The 21,827-nt window shown below is 33.9% G+C and overlaps 1 protein-coding gene across 1 annotated transcript; it reads left to right on the top strand.

Moving 5' to 3' along the window:
• The first annotated feature begins 7,871 nt into the window (after nt 1-7,871).
• Nucleotides 7,872-12,327, top strand: LOC131157529 (IQ domain-containing protein IQM1-like). Its single transcript, XM_058111756.1, has 10 exons — nt 7,872-8,114; nt 8,222-8,349; nt 9,350-9,878; nt 9,973-10,087; nt 10,184-10,249; nt 10,382-10,470; nt 10,722-10,809; nt 10,982-11,212; nt 11,324-11,425; nt 11,552-12,327. The coding sequence occupies exons 3-10, from the start codon at nt 9,400-9,402 to the stop codon at nt 12,011-12,013; spliced, it is 1,632 nt and encodes a 543-aa protein (XP_057967739.1). The 5' UTR covers nt 7,872-8,114; nt 8,222-8,349; nt 9,350-9,399; the 3' UTR covers nt 12,014-12,327.
• The last annotated feature ends 9,500 nt before the right edge of the window (nt 12,328-21,827 follow it).

Raw genomic sequence — 21,827 nt, 5'->3', positions numbered from 1 at the left:
AGTTTTTTTTTCTCTTTTCCTTTTCTTTATTTGCATGTGTGTATATTAGTATAATATTTGCTGTAGCTTTTAATTAATATTTGCATATAGGCTATGTATATATATGTATATTAATTTGTTGTAATATTTAGTTAATATTTATATCCAGGCTGTGTATATATGTATATTAATATATAATTTGTTGTAATATTTAGGTAATATTTATATCTATGCTATGTATGTGTGCATATTAATAAATTGTTTGTTGTAGCATTTAATTAATAGTTGTATCTATGTATATTATCTTGTGGTATGTTATTTATGTATTGTGTATTTAGGGTTTAAATTATTACGTGTTGTATTTAGGGTTTTAATGGTATATTTAGGGTTTTGTTCATCATATGCTTTATTTAGGGTTCGATTGGTCTCTCATATTGTCATGATATATTAATGGTAAGGTTTTAAAATTATTTCCATAATTATTGTCACGTGTTTTATTTGTTAACTCTAGGGTTTAAATTGCTTTCCATAATATTACTTGTGTAATAGTTTCCATTATTGTATATATTGCATGTGTATTATAGGGTTTAATTTGTTTCCATATTGTTATTGTACATTAATTGTAAGGCTCTAATTATTTCCAACCTATTATTATTATTATACATATTGCCTAATATATTTAGGGTTTTTGCATATATTTGTTAAGATATATTATCATATTGTATAGTTATTAAAATTATGATATATATGTATTATTAGTCTAGTAGTATTATTATGTTATAATATTAATATTTACGTGTTATGATTAAAGTGGTATTATAATATTGTATTGGTATTTATGTGTTATTAATATTATGAGATATATGTGTGTTATTATTATAGTAGTATTATTATTATAGGTAATGTATTATCATTATAATATATTAAGGGTATTATTTTCACATATTTCTGGAATTTTCAACTATATCCTATGTTTATATTTTGTATTGCGATATCCATTATTTCTAGTATTTTGGTATTATTTTAATAAGTATTTTTGTGTATATTTATCCCTATGATTTTATTGCGGGGGTATGAGCCTTCGGGCTTCACGTACCTTAAGCTCTGAGGGAATATTTGTATATATTTATTTATTCATTTTTTATGTGTGTTTATTAATTCATAAAAGGAGTAGTTTAACGACTTATTAAATTAACTTAGGGATAATTTAAAATTAATTAGGTACCGTTCGTAAGAACGGGCGCGTAGGGGGTGCTCGTACCTTCCCCTCGCGTAACCGAACTCCCGACCCCAACTCTGGTAATGTAGACTGATTCTACCCCTAACGGGGTAGTAATCATGTGTTCTAACCGCACTAAAGGTTAGTGGCGACTCCTACACCATGTTTTTCCATGAAAATATTAAATTGATTTTTTATTTCGCCGCCCGGGGCACACGCGCTCCCGGGACGCCGCGACACACATTATCATAAAAAAAACTTTGAAACTACTCCAATCAATTAATAATCTCAAACCCTAGATAAATATAAACAAGAAATAATGTGACTAGTTCAACACCGATAAAAAAAAGTTTAACTTAAATAATAAAAATAAATCAAGCATACTAAACATATAAATAATAAAACATACTAAAAAAAAACTCAAAATATTATCTCATCAATACTTGACCCTAAATAATACAATACCAATTCAATGTATATATACATATACACACACACATGATACAACAACAATTATACAATAATATTAAATATTTAATACGTACAACGAATACAAATATATGACCTTTAAACACAAACTCTGACGATTAATATTTCATAACAGTAATAAATTTATTAATAATAAATACAACAAGAAACAATATAAACACGAGTATCAGCTAAAAGATCTCACCACAATATTATATATGTAACAAATATGATAAAAAATTTAAACTTTAAATATTAGAACAAATTCTTACAACAAAAATTCTATAAATACAACAATTATAATATAAATATATAGTAACCATATAAAATAACTAGTATTAATCATATAATATACATGTATAATTTAAAAACTTAAAATTTTAAATGTTAAAACCCAAACAGTGTGCGTGTGTGCGTGAGAGCAGGGAGGCTTACAGCGGGGGAGCGTGGGCTTTTTGTGGAGATCTGGAGAACAGGGGGGTGCCGGAAAGTGCAAGTAGATGGCCGGAGAGGGATCACTGGAGAGACTAGAAGATCAGCCAAGCGTGCCTGCGATGACAGAAACAGAGGAGGCCGTGATCCGGCTGTGCTGGCGTGAGGGCGGTTGCAGGTCAAGGTTGTTCCTCGGGTCGTGGCCGTGAGCAGCGACGGGTGCGGCCGTGGGAGTCTGAGTGCTGGGGTAAAGGGGCTGGCGGCAGAGGTTGCTTGAGGCGCCGGGGTTGGAGCAGCTGGAACAAAGGGGGCAGCCGGCTAGAATTTGTTCGGGTTGGTGGTTCTGCTGAACTACTAGAAAGATGGCCGAAGGTTGCTGTTGTTGCAGTGGCCTGGAACAACGAGAGAGGGGCGGGAGGCTACTGCGGTGATGGTGGCGGTAACGGGGAGCTGTGATGAGTGATGGTATGCGGAGGATGATGGGAAGGAGATGAAGGAGCAAAGAAAAAAAAAAAAAAACAGAGGGAGAGACCGGAGGCAGGGGAAGAAGAAGAAGAAGAAGCAAATTTTTTCTTTTTGGTATGAATGGCCCCCGGCTGTTGTGCGCTGCCCCCCCCCCCCCCCCCCCCACCTTCTTATAAAAATAATTTTGAAAAAACCCTAAAAACATTTCCTTTTTTGGTTTATGGTTTTTTTATTTTTTTTGAAATAATATATAATAGTAGTATAGAAATAAGGAAATAATAATAATAATAATAATAATAATAATAATAATAATAATAATAATAATAAACAATATAAATAGAAATAAAAATAAAAGTAATAATAATAATACTAATGAAAAATAATAATAATAATAAATAAAATAATAGTAATAATAGTAATAAAAATACTAATAATAATGATACTAAAAATTAAAAAATAATAATGAAAATAATAAATAATAATAATAATAAAATAGACTTAAAAAATAAAAAATAAAAATAAAAGTAATATCAATAATACTAATGAAAAATAATAATAATAATAATAATAATAATAAATAAAATAATAATAATAATAATAAAATAACAACAATAATAATAATAGTAATACATATATTGGGTCTGGGTAAAAATGGGGTGTCTACACAACTTTTTTAGGTTCTTCTAGAAATCGGGCTTAAAGGTCTGGGCTGGGACTATTTTTGGTAGTCTTATTTTTGGGGTATTGTGAGATACTGGTAAATATACAAATATATTTGTGCGGGGTTAAGTTTTAAATGTTGGCTATAGATACAGATATCTAGACATTGTAGTGTTAAATTTTGGGATGTGATATAGAACTCTTGTATTTATTTGAGGTTATTTGTTTATATTCCACTGCGTGCATGTTAATTATGGTATTAGATACAGGTGATTGGAACACGTGTAACGTGGGCCCCACTTGGTGGGCTCGGGGCATTACAACAACTCAAATTCCCAACAACTCAAAATTTAAATAAATTCTTAGTTAATTTGTCTTTGGGTGTTAACCAATTAGCGTACTTCCTTTGAGGTTTCTGCAAAGTATTGATCAACCAACGTACTCCCATTCGGATTCCGCAATCCCAAATCAAAATTGAACTTTGGTTTATTTAATTTCTAATCCACATAGTTTTCATGATTAAGGAATTAAAAACATTCACGCAGTTTATATGTTTGTTGAAATTTAAAGAGAGTAAGCGAAAGAGAGTGAGACCGAGTTTTTATGAGGTTCGACTGGGAAAATTCAGTGCACTCTGGTCAGTCGACTGACTAGTCATTTTTTCCAAAACTTATATTTTTTTTAAGCTTATAAACCTTTTGCTATTTGAAAAACTTGAATGTGACTTTTTAAAAACATTTTCCAGGGTTTTAAAAAACTAGTCTCTAAGTCCATATTTAACCCTAAAAGAGTTTCAAAAATATTTCAAAAGATATTTAAAATATGAAGCACTTATATAAAGACTTTTAGGACTTTTGACATTCTTGGCGCTTGAGTCTTCATGCTTGTCTTTTGAGCTCTCTCGTTTTGCTTTTCTTTGGCTCTTTTGCTTTTCTTCAAGTTTTGATATACTTTTAAACTTTCTCTTATATCCTTCAAGCTTTAAAATATCATCTTGAAATCTATGCTTTAAGCTTCATATGATCATCCTTCTTTGAAGTATAAGCTTGCAATGGATCCTTGACCTTACATTTACATGCTTGATCCTTATGAGTCCTAAAATATTATTACTCAACCAAATATGTTAAGTTTTTCTTGTTTGTTAGCATCAAAATAAGATGAAAACATAAATAATGTATAGTCATTTTTAATTTATGAAAAACTTAATTTAATATATAAATTTTCCCCTTACTTGAATTTTTGAACTACACCGATAGGGACTTCGAAAAAAAACCTACGGCACTCACCTGGATCCTAAATCAAAAATTCTAGTTCCATGTAATTAATCCTGAATAAAACATTATTTTAATATTTTCTAGGCCCCTAAATTCTAAATAAATAAATATACCCTTAAATATAGTCAAATTACCAAATTTTCCAAATTAATTAATTTATTTCCTCAAAATACTACTCATCTAGCCTTCCCTAGGCTCCACACACCTCAAATTAACATTTAAACTAATATTTAACACTCCCACTTAATTTTCTAAATTATGCTTGCGAAACCTAAAATTACACCTGTGGTGCTCACTCGAGTCCTGAATCAAAAATCCTAATTCCATTTAAATTATTCCCAAATAAAATACTATTTAAATATTTTCTAGAGTCATAATTTTCAATTAACAGTTATACCCGTAAATTTAACTAATTTGTCAAATTTTCCAAATCTCACTCTCGCTTTGGAGTAGGGCTTAGAAAATCTCAATTGAAAAATTACTTACATCAAAATAACGACGACTAGGACCACATGGTGGTATCCGATCGTTGATTTAACTGCATATTAACAGCAAAATTGAGAAAATGGAGAAAAATTACCTTTCCCCAGGAGCAGTACCTAAACCATTCCCATGAAAAATCTGCTCCAGTAGAAATGTCGGCAGCGGAACTAGGAATCCAACGACACCTTTCATTTCCCGATCCGCTGCAAATCCACCGAGAAATTAAGAGAAGGAGAGAGACAGAGATGGAGGTGGCTGGCGCAGGAAAAATAAAAATTTCAGAGCAGAGTGGGGGGGGGGGTGTTGCGTCTGACTTCTTCTTCTTCCTTCTTCTTCTTCTTTCTTCAGTTACCTTTATATATATATATATATATATATATATATATATATATATATAAAGGTAACATATATATATATATATAATATAATATAATATACTATATTATAACATTATATTATTATAACCTTTTTATAAATATATATATATATATACATATATATAAACATATAAATATCATATATTTAATTTAATTAATTCAATTAAATAACGATTAATTAATTTATTAATTCAAATAAATAAATAATTAATTAATTAATTGATAATTAATCTAATTTTATTTTATTTCATTTTTTTTCATACTATTCTTTTTATCTGTTCATTTATTGTTTTATTTATTATTATTTTTTTCTAATTATTTTAATCATTTAAAATTTTTCGGGTCTTTACAAACAATCCCTTCATAGGTTACTTCGAGTTCATCCCAGATTTCTTTAGCTGATTTGCATCCCATAATCCTATTGAACTCATTCACATTTAGAGTACAAATATAGTCCATTCATTGCACTAGAGTTTATTTGCAACATATTTAAGTCATTATCAGTCATCTCTTTTTCTTCCTTTGATATTACTTTGTTGTCTATGATTTTAGCAGGGATGAGGTCACCATGTATGACTACTTTCCAAGCTTTTCAATCCATAGTTTGCAAGTATATTCTCATTCGTTGTTTCCAAAAGGTATAGTTAACACCGCAGAATATAGGTGGTCTAGAAGAGGATTGTCCTTCAGTAAAGGGAGATACACCTATTTGTGCCATAGGGATCTTTACGTAGCTTCTAGTTCAGGATTTATTACAACTTCACTCTGATGCCAATTGAGAATCTAGGTGTACTCCCAAGAGGAGGGGGTGAAATGGGAGTATACCTAGATTCTCAACCCTTAATCTAATAGAGGAAAATACTCTTGATCAAGTGAATTGGCAGAAAATGATTCATGTAATCGACCTCACCTAGTAGGACTTACGGCTTGTTGTTATTGTTGTTGTTGTTGCATCGTTATCCCATATTTAAAGGTTTGGTAATTTAATAAAACAAAAGAGTCAAAAGTCTTGATCAATTGATTTTGAAGATAGTCTTAGACTAATCAAGTATTGTTCGATGAATGCTTTTGTAGGGGGTTCTAGTACCTTCCCCTCACATAATTGACTTCTTAGCTTGACTACCGGTTTCTTTGGCCTGAGGTTTGACTTAGAGACTAATTTAGCTGTAATAATTAGGCGATCTTACGACACTTAGGAAAATAAATGGATAATTAATGCCGACTCCGTGGACTTTATTGACCTTATTTCTCAAGTCACCATTGTCCCTTACATTGTTACCCCATACATTGATTGATCTCCACCTCCATATCATACATTTTTCATTTTTCAAGATCATCATCCCTCCACGTCAAGGTCCCTTTGGAACATTTCGGCACTTAGGTTAGTGCCTTAATGGTCTTTTGAATGAAAACATGATTAATCATGTACCATAAATAGGAAAGCAACACCTCAAGTCTAATAATTTAATAATATAAATACACATTTATATAGTATGAGTGAGATTTTGGTTTAAGATGATCATACCATGGATTTATATAAGTGAATGAACATATCTAATTCAATCGAATTGTATTCAATATTATTTAATTTGTGGACTACCACTAAATATATAATTAACTAAGGAGATTGACTATTTAAATATCTTCAATTAGTCTTTTATCATTTAAGGAACTTTTAGGACCCATTTAATTATGGGGAATAATTTCTATTTTCATATTTAATTTTTAAAGAATTGCATAAAAGTCAAATTAGTGTTCAATCTTGTCACATTTGTTTTAAAAATATAAAATAATAAAAAGTTTTGACACTATTAATGAAAATTATTTTTACAATTAAACAAATTCTTTATTTTCTATCTAACTAATACGAGTCTTAAAAAATTTAAAAATATTAAATTTTATGATTTTTAAAAAAATTAAAAACACAAATATTTACAAAGTTAAACATGTTCTTGTCATCGAGTTACATACATATATGTATAAAAATTTTAAAAAATAAAAATATTTTTTTCTAATAGATTACCCTTTTATTCGGATATGGGTCCTTAATTCTTTAAAAATTAAACTTATCAATCTATTAATTTCATTAGTATTCATTCAACAGCTCTTTTTTTAATTTTATTTTATAGAAGAGTCAAATAATTCTTTCTGAGTTTTTATTTTTTCTTTTTCTTTTCTGTTCCTTTTAAAAGGGCAAACTAGGCCTATTGGCTATTGGCAACTGTCCATCTCGGTCTTCAATTACGGTAGGGTTGAGAGGGTTCACAGTTCACACAAAATCTACGCGAAATTGAATTCCCACGCTTAAAATTAAGATGGGCCACAATGGTAAATTGACACTCCGTAGGATAAGACCCCAGCTAGAGCCATCAAGAACGCGACGCCTAGCCTCTGCCTCTGCGTCACTGCATGACCATGGATTATTCTTTGTGCTAAAATTTTAATGCAGGGATTTTTCTAATCTCTGGGTCGTCGTGATTTTTAATGGAAAACCCTTTCGAGGTTACCTTCTTTGACCGCTCTCTATCTCTCTCTACCGTGGGATTGCTGATGGAGGTGCGAGAAAATGGAACTCTTATCTTGCAAAGCACTCGATGAACTTTTCTACAGGGCAACTCGTGTTATCAAAACCCCTCGTGGCTTTGGACCCTTGAAATTTCATTGGGTTTTCTCCCAGTTCCCTTTCCAAACTCTCCAACCCAGTTGAATTGAATATCTTCCAAGGGACAAACTCTGAATTTCTATTTTCCAAGTCTAGTACGTGTTTGAGGGTAGACACAGTAGACTCTGTGGTTGCCCTTTTCCTACCCTTTTTGTTGCTTTATGAACATTGACTCTGTACTTATTTAATTATTTATCTACAGGATTGCGGGTGGGTGTATTTAAAGGGGAAAGCCTGGTCATAGTCATAGCCATCTTTCAACTTGTAACATTGAAGCTAGTGGGGCTTTGGTTTCCTTCGTGGGAACTGTACGGTTTTAGACATTTGCAGGTAAGAGAAGGCACGGACCCTTCTCTCCATGCTATCTATTTTTTAAATTTTGAGATTGTTTCTCTTTGGTGGGTTCTTGGATGGAGAGGTTCTTTGTTTGTTTTATGGAGGATTTTCATGTTTCTTTTGATATTGGGGTGTGTTTGGGTCTTTCTCTTTTTCAGTTTGTTAATGGAAATGGAGACTCTGAGACTGGAGATGGATTTGAATCAATGGTTCTTTTTATCTTTTGGATGGGTTGGGGAAAATATGAACTTGGTATCTTTGTATGTTAAATATGCTGCTGTTGCTTATGGCTGAGGTTGAGACTTGAGACAAAGTGCTTTCCCTCCTGGGTAAATAATTCCTATTTCCTGAAAAGCAAAAATGCTTTTCTTTATGAACTGGTCTTGCTAATAACAAGAATAGCAGTAATAATCATGAGAAACTCTCACGGTTTTGTTATATTTGAACATTTTATAACTGTTGAATTGTTTTGTTAAGCAATTCAGAGAGGGGGTTTTCAGTCCAGTACTGTTTGGCAAATTTGATATTTTCATCATTTATTCGCTAGGAGATACATCTCTCTTACCCTTTTTAGCATAATTAAATTGGAAAAGTTAGTATTAGTGGAAATATTCAATCCTGCAAATCACCTTTTTTTCTCCTACCCCTTTTTGTGTTTGCTGCAAATATTTGAAACATGAACTGTTTCTAGATTAGGGCTTGATAACATTTGCAGTTCATCCATACACCAAAAAATGAGCGGACTTGCAGAATTACAAGGAAGCCAAGATATATCATCTCCTCCCCCGCCCGGAGGGTGCGCTATTTAGAAAATGAGGCTTTTATATCCATATTGATCATTTAATTATTATTTTTATTCTTGATAAGTAGGCAGAGGTCCATGCTAAATCCCCAACTTTATACAAGATGTTAGGAAGGAGGAAAATTAATTTTTGAGTTTGCTCTCCCTATTTAAGTTTGTGATTTTCATATATTTCTTAATTACATTGTGCAGGTAGAGGTTTACCTTACAGCAAACCGAAACTTGTTGCCTGCAAATTTATTATGGGCTTATCGCTTTCGTTGGTCATTTCGGCTTGGGAAGAAATTGTGAGACACAGGGTTTTTGGTTTGGCCTACAAAATCAATTCTTCCTCAGAAGATGGGGAGATAACATGGAGAACTGATAGCTTTAAGGAAACAGATTCAGGAACCAGCCCCAAGTCAAATAGGTCGGATGGGATTAATTCCTGTAATTCAAAAAGGTTGAAGAATCTCAACCCAGTAAAAATTATGCTTGAAACAACTGTTTCATTCAAGAATTTAATTCAAGACAAAGAAAACCCATCTCCAAATACTTTGAATGGCAAATCCGATGGAAGTAAACCAATGTCCACAATTTCTGTTCCTGAATCACCAATATTTTTTTCACCAAGACCAGTTAGCGAGCTTGATGCTGCTGCAGTTAAAGTTCAGAAAGTCTATAAAAGTTATCGAACTCGAAGAAACCTAGCAGATTGTGCAGTTGTGGTTGAGGAGCTCTGGTTTGTATCTTATAACGTAATTGTTGCTTTTATTTGTGACATTACTCTTTAACTACAAGTTGCTTGACTCTGTTTTTCATCTCCAATGTCTTAGGTGGAAAGCATTAGACTTTGCAGCTCTCAAGAGGAGCTCGGTTTCATTCTTCAACGTCGAGAAACCAGAAAGTGCTGTTTCGCGGTGGGCAAGGGCGAGGACGAGAGCTGCCAAGGTACTCTTTCCAAACGCCTTGAATCAGTTCTGTTATGTAATCTTTCTCGCAAAAATTTCCCTGGGAGAAACTTTTTAATCTTAATTCTCATTGCAGGTGGGAAAGGGTTTGTCCAAAGATGAGAAAGCCCAAAAGCTAGCTCTACAACACTGGCTTGAAGCTGTAAGTTTTCACTCCAGATTATTTATATTCCAAAAAGCATGATTCACGCGTTTGCCAAATTACCATAAGAGATAAGCCAACATTCAAATGGCTGACCATAATCTCTCTTCACGTTTCATATTTTCTGCACAGATTGATCCAAGGCATCGTTATGGACACAATTTGCACTTGTACTATGATGTCTGGTTCGAGAGCGAGAGCAGTCAACCTTTCTTCTTCTGGTAAAATACTTTTTACCTAAGCCATTTAACTTATCACTCCTTTTGGTTGCTAAACAAAATGGGAGGAAAGGAGAAAGTTTGAACTCCACATTTTGTTAATATGCATAATATTGCAAATGGGTAAAAATTTGCATCCAAAATGTTTTCATTTTCATCCGTTCCATCTTGGCAACCAAAGAGGAGCAGTGCTTCCTGTTTTTTGACTTCCTCAGTGACTGTCGACTGACTACCTTAATTAATGAAAAATGAAGGTTGGATGTCGGAGATGGCAAAGAAGTAAATCTTGAGGTCTGCCCAAGGGCCAACCTGCAGCGTCAATGCATCAAATATCTTGGACCGGTAGAGTTTTAAACCATTCATTAATTTCATGGACAGTCCATTGATGCATGATGCTGAAATATATCTACATTTACAACATTAATAAATTTGTTGAATTGGTTTACATAAAAATTACACAGTATACATGCAATAAAACTAATTAATGCTGTCTTACTTGCTTCTGGCATTTTAGAAAGAAAGGGAAGCTTATGAAGTAGTGGTTGAAGATGGAAAGCTTGTGTATAGACAGACTGGCTTGTTTGTGGAAACTGTTGAGGGTTCCAAGTGGATTTTTGTTCTCAGCACATCAAGGGCTTTGTATGTGGGGCAGAAGAAGAAAGGCCTGTTCCAGCATTCAAGTTTTCTTGCTGGTGGAGCCACCACTGCTGCTGGAAGATTAGTTTCCCATGATGGGATTCTTGAGGTATGGATCATCGTGCTAAAAAGGAAAAATGAACATTTTATTCATTCAGAGGGAGAGCATGAACTTCATTATGCTGTGATTTTTTCTGATAGATTTCCTCATTTTTGGCAGGCTATATGGCCTTATAGTGGCCACTATCACCCAACAGAAGAGAATTTCAGGGAATTCATTAGCTTCCTTCAGGAGCACAATGTAGACCTCACTAATGTCAAGGTAAGTACTTTGTGTTTGTACAGTTCCTCGATCTTTTTGTATCAATTTATTTGCTTATCCATGAGTGCCTTTATGCATTTTTGTATGTACATAGCTAACGATCTATGTTTGATCTATTTTCTCCAGAGGTATGCAATAGATGATGACTCGACTTCATTTAAAGTTGATGAGGAACCAAAGCCAGAGCCAACGGTGTCTCCCACCAAAACTATTGAATCCAAGGCTGCGATTGCAGCAAACGCAGATGGTCCCCCCAAGGAAATAGTGATCACAAGCCTTGACCAAGAAGACCACAAGGGCACCAGTGATGGTAAGGCTAAAGCACCAATATTTGACATGGCAAATCGCCTGTCCTGCAAATGGACCACGGGAGCTGGGCCTCGAATCGGATGTGTTAGGGACTACCCAGCAGAGCTACAAGTCCGGGCTCTTGAACAAGTCAACCTATCGCCTCGAGTCAATCCTGGCCCAATTGGCAATTACGGCCCAATCCCTTCGCCGAGGCCCAGCCCAAAGGTCCGGCTGTCACCCAGGCTTGTCTACATGGGCCTCCCGAGCCCGAGGACTGCCATTGCTGCAGCAAACTAGGCCCATTTGTCAACGGGGAAAGTGCCTTGGTTTGTTGGGCTTGGCCAGATTGCACCTCAAATGGGGCATTTCTGGTGCCTCCCCTGTGTCAGGTTTCATTAGCAAATCAAGTGAGCATAGAGGAACTTAAAATTTATCCCCCACCCCCAAATTTGGTGTATACCTTTATTCTCATTGTAGATGATTTACTTTAAGCCTAATTTTTTGCCCAATTCGACATTCCTTTTGTTGGATTGGGTTTCATATATTTTTCTTGTAAACAGAAGTCGAGATCAGTGTTTCTCGCAATGGAAAATGCAATTTTTATACTTCAATCTCTCTCTCACAGACACAAACACACACTGATGGGCTTTGTTTGTTTTGATGGAAAAGGTAATGAGGCAGGGCAGTGTTTTCCATTTAGTTGGACAGGATAGGAAAGAAGTAATAATCTTTTTGCTGCCAAAGGAATAGCAAAATGGAAACATATTGACATGGTTGGAGCTTGTGAATAACAGGGACCGGTAATTTGTTGTAGTGATTAATGCGTTAATGACATCTTATTTGTGGGAAATCGGTGATACACGGAATATTTAAATAAATGAATAAATAAATAAAGATAGGAGCAATAAAATGCAAGGAAGAGTTGTCACAAAAGATTGATTTTAACCTTTCAAATTAGGGAAATGCCTATTTTCAACGCTAGATTTTATTCGAGGGTGTTAAATCAGGGAGTTGAATGGCAATTCTCAAATAAGAAAACTTAAGAATATGAAAAACTCTAAAAAATATTTTCTAATTTTTGGAATTTAAAAAATTATTTTTATTTTTTTTTTGTACTTTTAACAAAATTATTTGGATTTAATAGGTATTTTACAAAAATGGAATAAAATAGTATTAAGAAAAGGAAAAAAAATTACAAATATTGATATTACTTGTGATAATAAATTAAAAGAAAAAAGTAACTATAACAGTAATAATATTAAGAGCCATAATAACTCATTATTAAATAAAATAAATAAATCATAAAAAAATATGAGCTGAAAAAAAAAAAGAGTAAAAATAAAAAAAGAAATTTTTTATTTTATTTTCAACATTTTTGGGTATTTTTTGTATTTTAAAACTATTTTTAATTAAATAAAAATAAAAATGAAAAACGTTGAACAGAGTCATCTCGGTTTGACCTCGCTTAAAGTAGCACAGTGGGGGATCACGTGAACCCTCTCCTTCTGGTTGTCTTCCTTGCACGAAGGGTCATGCAAAAACCCTAGGGTGCTTCGCCTGCAGCAGCAACTCACGCCGCCGCCAGCCCCCTATTTCCACCATGCATGGCCCCTCCAACGATAGTGATCATCTTCGATGATGAAGCTTCATCCGATGTCCTTCTCAGTCATTGCTAGTGACACTCTTTGCTAGAGAAATACACCCAACAACTCTCCTCACGTTCTCGCCGGCCATCTCCATGACCACCCACGGCTATTAGCGGTAGCCAAGATTGCTGTTCTCTCTCTCTCTCTCTCTCTCTCTCTCTCTCTCTCTTCCTACTTTTTTTAACACTCTACTATTACTCTGATGACCTTTCGCCGCCTGGGTGTTATGGGAAAAATAATGGAAGTTGTTTACGAAATAATATATATGAATATGTAAAATTATGAAGTATGTAAGAAAATATAGGAAAAGGGGCTGCCTTTTATTTTATTTTATTTTTGTCATTGTATTCCATTGAATTGCATCAACACCTTTATATAGACATGTCATCTCTATTTTCTACACACTCCACTATTCCACACAATTCTATACACTTAACATTCCACGCAATTCTACACACTTCCACACACTTCCATTTTTTAATTTACATTAATAAAATTACAAATTACTTTTTAACACCCCCTCTTAATTTGTAATTATGACATGAACATTGAACTCCTTAAATTTTTTTGTTGTCAAAGCCTTGGTGAATGAATCTACCAATTGCTTATTAGTGTGCATGAACTGTAAATGAATTTTTCCTTTTTGGACGAGTTCCTAAATAAAGTGATGACTCAACTCAATATGTTTGGTCCTACATGCTATAGAATACTGGATTTTTCGTCATAGCAATTGCAGACATATTGTCATGGTAGATAATTGTAGGAGCATCTTCAACTTGTTTCAAGGTCACTAGTAATCTACGTAACCATACTGCTTTGCATGCGGTGTCTCTTGTTGAAATATATTATGCTTCTGCCAAAGAAAATGTCACTGTTTTTTTCTTTTTGGATCCCCATGAAATTTGTTTGGATCCTAAGCAAAACACATAGTCGGAGGTGCTTTTCCAATCATGAATTGAACCTGCCTAGTTAATATCAGTCTAACCCACAAACTTGTTCTCTTTTTTCTTTCATATATATATATATATATAATATATATATATATATATATATATTGCCAAAGTTCCTTGTTCCTTGAAGATATCGTAAAATTCTTTTTGCCGCTGCATAGTGTAGCTTGTTGGGTTGATGCAGAAATCTTGAAATTAAGCTGACTTGGCAAACAATATCTAGCCTTGTATTGGTTAAGTATATTAAGGAACCAACCAGGCTTCGATATGTTTTTTCATCTAATTTTTGTGCGACATCATTCAACTGTAACTTCTCGTTTACAGCCATTGAAGTAGAAATTGGTTTGCAATTATTCATTTGAAATTTCTTCAATAAATCTTCAAGATATTTTTCTTGAGAAATAAATATCTCACCTTTTAATTGTTAGACTTGAATTTCAAGGAAATATTTCATAAGCCCCAAATTTGTCATCTCATATTCTTTCATCATAGCTTCCTTGAATTCCTCCACCATTGCTAGATCGGTGCCTATGTAAATTAGATAATTAATATATAAACAAAAAAGGAGAAAATCTTTCATACCTCCTTTTATGTAAAGTGAAAGCTCATTTTGACTTCTTTGAAATCCTTTTTGATGGAAGTAGGAATCAATCTTGCTATTCCAGGCTTGTGGAGCTTGTTTTAATCCATATAAGACTTTTCATAGCCTATATATTTTGTCTTCTTGACTAGGTATAGAATAACCCTAAGGTTGCTCCACATAAACTTTTTCTTCCAATTCTCCATTAAGAAATGCTAATTTGACATCAAGTTGGAAGATTGGTAACTCTAGTTGAGCGGCCAAGGTAAGAATTGTTCATATTGTCTCTATATGAGCTACCTGTGCAAACGTATCATTGAAGTCGATTCCATGCTACTGTGAATAGCCTTTTGCAACTAGACGAACCCTGTGCTTATGTGTTGAGCCATCTTCTTTATAATTGGTCTTGTAGGCCCATTTTAGCCCGATTACTTTTTTTCCTTCAAGTAAATCTATGAGCTCCCAGGTGATGTTCTTCTCAATTTTTGCAATTTCTTCATCCATGGCCTTTATCCAAATTTTTTCCTTAGGTGCTTCATCACAGAGCTGTGGCTCACAGGCAAAAAATGCAATGTCACAAGTTTCATAAATTTCTCTTAAAGAACGTACCCTTCTTGTTGGAGTCTCTAACTCTGAATAAGTATGCCTTGAGGTGCTTGATTATGAGCTTGCAGTTCCTAGAGAACTGGGAGACATAGATAGATGACTCACTCTAAAAATGAGCAGCGCGAAGGCTATCCCAAGTATAAGAGTTTAGTCAAGTAATAATTAGTCCAAGAGTCAGATCGTCTCCTTAGGGAAAGCAATTTGATTCCAAATTTTGTGTAATCTTAAAAGAAATTAAAAAAAGAAAAGTTTACTGAACATGATTCAAATTCGGTTTCTTGGATTTTTGATATTTTTGTGATGAAATTAAAACATAACTTAAGAACCTAAAATTAAAACATAAATTAAGAATCTAATACGCATAAAATAACAATAAACGAGTGATGGTAATCAAATCCTATTCAAACAATAAATAAATACTGCATATGAAAATTTCGGACAAAAACCTAAAGATCAAAACTTTATTAACCAATTTAAGCATTCAACCACAGAATCATCAATTAAACTCCAACTAAAAAGTTAAACTTAACCCAACAAATATTTAAATCCTAAAGAAAGAATCTAAAGAGAACACACCGAACTTAACAATGAATATTAATTCGAACAAAAATTAATTCCAACAATAATATTGAATAAAACAAACTAAACTTGATGAGAAAAATAACCCAACGAAATATTTAAATTCAACAAAAGACTTTAAATAAAACAAAATGAAAGCAAACTAAACTTAATAATCCAAAATAACCCAACCAACTTAGAATTTCAACAATGACATTGAATTAAAAGAAAAAAAGACAAACTAACTTTAATAATAACAACCCAATCAAAAATTAAAAATTACAATGGAGACTTTTAAACAAAGGTAACAATAATAATTAAACAAGTATTTTGGAGAGAGAGAGAGAGAGAGAGAGAGAGAGAGAGAGAGCCGTGTGAGTTGAGAATGGAGAAGCCTCTCTTGATGCGCACAACCTCCAAGGCCAAAAGCAAGACCTCCTCAAAACCTAGCCTATTAAAACCCTAGAATAAGCCTCCTTTTATTAATGCCCCCAAAAGCAACTTTTTTCCAATTCATTAAAGCCCCCATTGACTTTTCAAAATTGCCCCCAAAATGCTCCAATTTGGAGCGCACATATAGAGACTCGAAGAATTGCCCCCAAAATTGCCCCCAAAATACTCCAATTTGGAGTGCACGTACAGAGACTCAAAAAATTATAGTAATTAAATAATAAAAAAAATAAAAAAAAATGATTTTTCAAAAGGGTTTTCAGTAGGGTCTCGTCAACGAATGAAGAAGTGCTCGTCAACGAGCGAGGCTTTGGGCTTGTTGACCGGGATGCATGTCTTGTCGATGAGAAGTTACCTAGAGGGTTATTTTTAGGGTCTGAATCTCGTCGATGAGGAGTAGACGTTCGTTGACGAGACTATTGCTTGGACTCGTTGACAAGGAGACGTGGCTTGTCAACAAGACCACGTGGACAACACTCAATATATAGCCCAAAATCGATTTCAGCATAAGGAAATTTTATTTTTTTCAATTCCTCTCTTTCTCTCTACACGGTTTCTCTCCCTTCTTTCTAAGTTTTCGGCTCCGAATCTCCCCGGTTCGACGATCATAAGCTACTACGGTGATCCTTAGGAGATTCTCTACAACATAGCCAGAGCAAAAATTTGATTTGGAAAGTTTGGGAATCATCCTGAACTTTGGATAAGTTAGTTAATCTCAGTTTTATTGGGTATTTGACATTTATGTTAGGTAAGATAATACTGACGTTTGTTGGGGAAAAATATTAATTTCAGGGTGTTGTGCTGGAAACACTGCAGGTGTAGGATTGGGGGTTTTCTGGGCTTCTCAGTAAGCCAGGTAAGGGGAAAAACTAAGTCTGAATTTTTGATAAAATTATTTATTATTCTACAGTATTAAATTTCAGGAATATATATATATATTATAGAATTATGTTTGAGAAATACTGTTATGTACAGGGATATGGTTTAAACGTGTTTTATCAGAAATTATGATTTTGGAACAGATTTTATATTTAGAATGTTCCCATTTCTGTGTGGTATGAGTTTAAATTTCCATATAATTATGTATATCAGAATAATATGTTTTTCTCATATCAAGTATGATATAATAGTTTTCAGGCCAATTATAAAACAATACAGGAACCATTATTTTATGAATATAATGTTTAACAGTACAAAGAAATCATGTTCAATATATTATGATATGCCAACGCAGATGCCGTGATTCATGTTATATTATGCTAACACAGATGTCGTGATTCATATTGGCGCAGATGCTATAATCATGTATGATAAGACAAAATTCATGAAATATTATCATGTCAGATATTGTTATGAAATATGAAACAGTTATGTTCAGTATATGAAATATATTATATGTTATCAGAACCCAAATGGTATGGTTTAGTTTAGTTTTAGGAGCACGGTACTGTAGGTATATGTTCAGAATTATGATAGTGCTACCACACGACCAGTAGTATGGGAGATGGCAGTCGATGTGGGTTCAGTGTAGAGTGAAGTTGTTCCCCTGGCAGTCCGGAACTAGGAGGGGCAGACCCATCGTACTTATAGACTTATAATTGATCTAGCATGGTCGGCCAGCCATTATTAGGTCTCGCCTTCGGACTACACAACCTAGTCATGTGGGGGTAAGACATGACATCAGCTAGCTATCCATCATGGGTGTTATTTCAGTACTGTAAATTTATACAAGACGATTTTCATGTATAGAAATCTACTATGCCTTATTATGATATGACAAATCATGTTTTACTCAGTTTTGCTACAGACAGATTTTTACCAATTATGTTTATTATATTTTTTATATGTATAACACGAAAATGCTCATATTCTCACACACTGATGTTAGTTTATTTTCCTTATTGAGAGGTGTCTCACCCCAACTTACAAAACATTTCAGGGAATCCAGCTAGATAGGTGGACCAAGGTCCGCGTCAGTAGAGGCAGTTTATACTACCCCAGTGGGAGGGTGAGTTACTAAACTAAGGTCAGATGGTTTTTGGATTATGATCCTAGATTTAACTTTTTGGTCTTTTGGGATGTATATATATATTTGACAGATTAGTAGTACTCTGGTATTGTAATCGTTGGAAGGTATGTGTGTAATTTATGTTTTCCACTGCTTAGATATCAGAGTTATATGACAAGTTTATCCCTAGTACCCACGGGTCCAGTTTGATCATGATTACATTAATTTTGTAGATGTTAGAATTACTATGAGTATTTATTATGGGAAAAAAATATATAATACATGGTAAATTAGGCAGGTCGTTACAGTTTGGTATCAGAGCTTAGGTTGTTAGATTCTATAGACTTTAGAGTGCAGCGGAAATAATACCAAAGTAAAGGAAAAGGATTTGAGGTTTTGTTTTGCAGTCTAGAAGTAGGATTTTTGTGGTGGTTTTTCTTGGAGTGGTGATTTCAAGAAAGTCATAGCAAACTATTCCCGGGTTGTGTTTCTAAAGTATAGGACTAAATCTTGAATTAGGATAGGGATGTCAAGATATAGGGATAATATAAGTTTTGGGTTAGATACGTAAATTATAAGGACAGGTTTCTAATTCATGTTCCTATCTTCTCAGGATGGACCTTGGAGGTAGTAGTGCTCATGCGAGTAATAGTAATGGAGCGGGACCTTCGAGTGTAGGCGGAGGTGATCCAGACGCCGTATTACGCATTGTAGCTCAGCAGGTCATGACTGAAATTGCACGGAGCTCCATAAAATAAGGAGGCTCATCTGTAGTCCTTAGGTGCACGATAGAGAAGTTCACTAAGATGAATCCTCTGGCATTTTTAGGAGGAATTGATCTTGCAGTCACCGAGAACTAGATGCAAGAAATAGAGAAGGTTTTGGCGGTGCTGCAGTGCACTGAAGAGTAGAGAGTCTTATATGCCACTTATAAATGGACAGGGGAGGTTGAAAGATGGTGGACTACGGTAAAATTACTAGAGAATCAAAGGGTTGTGCCTATAGAAATGACTTGGTGCCGTTTTAAGGACTTGTTCATCGATAGATACTTCCCAGCCACTGTTAGAGAGGTCAAAGTAGAGGAGTTCCTAAATCTGAAGTAGGGAAAGTAGTCAGTCTAGCAGTATGCAGCAAGGTTTATCGAGTTGTCCCGTTTCACTCTGTTTATCATACCCAACGAAGCAAAGAAGGTTAGACAGTTTGAAAGGTATTTGAGACGTGAGATCTACAGGAAAGTTATGGTGTTGAAAATACTGTACTTTGCTGAGTTAGTTAATAGAGCAACTTTGGCTGAGGCTGATGAGCAAATGGGTGCAGAGGAGCAGGAACAGAAGAAGAGGTCCACACCTTCAGGCTTCTAGTAGGGCTTTGGTCGGGGTCAATAGAGGAAAGGAAATTACGATAGAGGTCAGAGGCAAGAGACAGGGGCCATGAGATTTAGGGTGCTCAGACCTAGCCTGCATGTCAAATATGTGGAAAGAAGCATCTGGGGGAGTGCCGAGTAGGGAGAAGTGTATGTTATCGTTGTGGAGGATCGGAGCATCTGGCACGAGATTGTCTTACACCTATTGGTACCGCTCCTACTCCTAGGCAGTTCAGGGGAGGTTACCAGATGCCTTATGGAGATCAGCAGAGAAATGTAGCCCCAACGAGGGTTTATGCTTTGATGCCACGAAATGTTGAGACTGCCGCAGATGTCGTGACAGGTACCTTTATTGTTTTATCATGTCATGCTATTTTTTTATTTGATAAAATTTTTTTCGACTAAACTCCTCAAGGTATCTAAAATTTTTGAATTTTTGATAAAAATTGGGGTAAGACACCTCTTAGTAAGTAAGAATTATATTATCATCAGTGTGGCTAGAATGAGTTTCGGTGTAAAAATAATTTAATCACAATTTTATTTTAATAAAACTCCATTTGTAATCTGTTAATCATATCTGTACATAAACATTTGTACTTTCTCCTAAACTAATCATTTATGCCTATTAAAGGTCATAATCACATAAATACCCAAATATGTATAGAAGACTCATTTTTGGCCGATGCATGTCATGTTTAACCCCTATGGTCGGGTTGTGTGATTTAAAGACTGGACTTAACTTGGTTGGTCGACCAAGGCTAAATCAAAACATTATGTCTATAAGTGTGATTTGTCTCATATCCTGATTTGGAAACAGGTATGTACTCCCCTACTCAGGCCAAATCCATTATCCACCGCCAACACTTTTACAACAGTATGACTGCACTAGTACCCATATGTAGCTACGGTACCGAGCCCATCAAGGTTCTTAGAACATATAATTGCAATTTATGCAATAATACAGTATAATACTCTCATCATTTTCCTAACCTAAAATTTGTGATAAATCTCATCTTTATTCTCAATCAAACACGTAACAAATACAACACTGTAAAATTCCAAACATGCTTAATTATGCATTAAAATAAATTAAACTCATGCCACACAATTTATATAATAATTATAAATTCATAAATTACCTGAGAAATTGTCATAAATATATACTCAATGAATTTAAATAAAAATGCGAGTATGATCAACTCCTCATATTTAAATTTAATCTCCAACCTATTTAAAAACCTAGATATGATCAAATCCCCATAGTTTAATTGAACTCAAGCATGTATTTAAATAAAACCAAATCCATGTAATTTAATTTAACTCAGGTATATATTTGAATAAAACCAATATAATTAATTTAACAAACTTAATTTAAATCAAACATATAAATATAATTAAATTCATGTAATTAATTTAAAATAGGCATATTTTAAAATAAAATATGAACATGGAAATAATTAAACTCTCGTACTCAATTTAAATAAGACATATTATAAAATAAAATCTGACATAATCTAACCTACTTACACTAGCCCTAAAGTAGTGCCTACGACGTATAGAAGACGAAATCTTCCCGGTGAAATCTTTGAGGATCGGAATTAAGACCCAATGATGTTATTTTTAAAATTTGACCAAGAAATGACAAAGAATTTGAGAGAGAGAGAGAGAGAGAGAGAGAGGAATTTTGGAAAGGGGGGATCTTCTATTGAATTCAAGATGCTTCTTTAAGCATCCTGATGTTTTTTTAACTTATTATATATTATAATATAATATTGTATTATACTATATTATATTAATTAATTAATTAATAATTATTATTAATTTATTATTTTTTTTACACTTACATGCATATTATTTTTGGGGTCGTTACATTCTCCTCTCCTTATAAAAATTTCGTCCTCGAAATTTGATAAATAATCAGGAACGAAGAATTTCTCTAAACAGACTCTA

This window comes from Malania oleifera, chromosome 6 (assembly GCF_029873635.1).
Source record: "Malania oleifera isolate guangnan ecotype guangnan chromosome 6, ASM2987363v1, whole genome shotgun sequence".
Lineage (NCBI taxonomy): Eukaryota > Viridiplantae > Streptophyta > Magnoliopsida > Santalales > Ximeniaceae > Malania > Malania oleifera.
The sequence above is the reverse complement of the archived record's forward strand: the minus strand, read 5'-3'. Positions and strand labels throughout refer to the sequence as shown.

What these genes read in the sequence shown, in the direction of transcription:
- LOC131157529 (XM_058111756.1), top strand. Translation starts at nt 9,400, where the DNA reads ATGGGCTTATCGCTTTCGTTGGTCATTTCGGCTTGGGAAGAAATTGTG. An exon ending in GTTGTGGTTGAGGAGCTCTG is followed by an intron (nt 9,879 to 9,972) that starts GTTTGTATCTTA and finishes CCAATGTCTTAG; the next exon opens with GTGGAAAGCATTAGACTTTG. An exon ending in GCATCAAATATCTTGGACCG is followed by an intron (nt 10,810 to 10,981) that starts GTAGAGTTTTAA and finishes CTGGCATTTTAG; the next exon opens with AAAGAAAGGGAAGCTTATGA.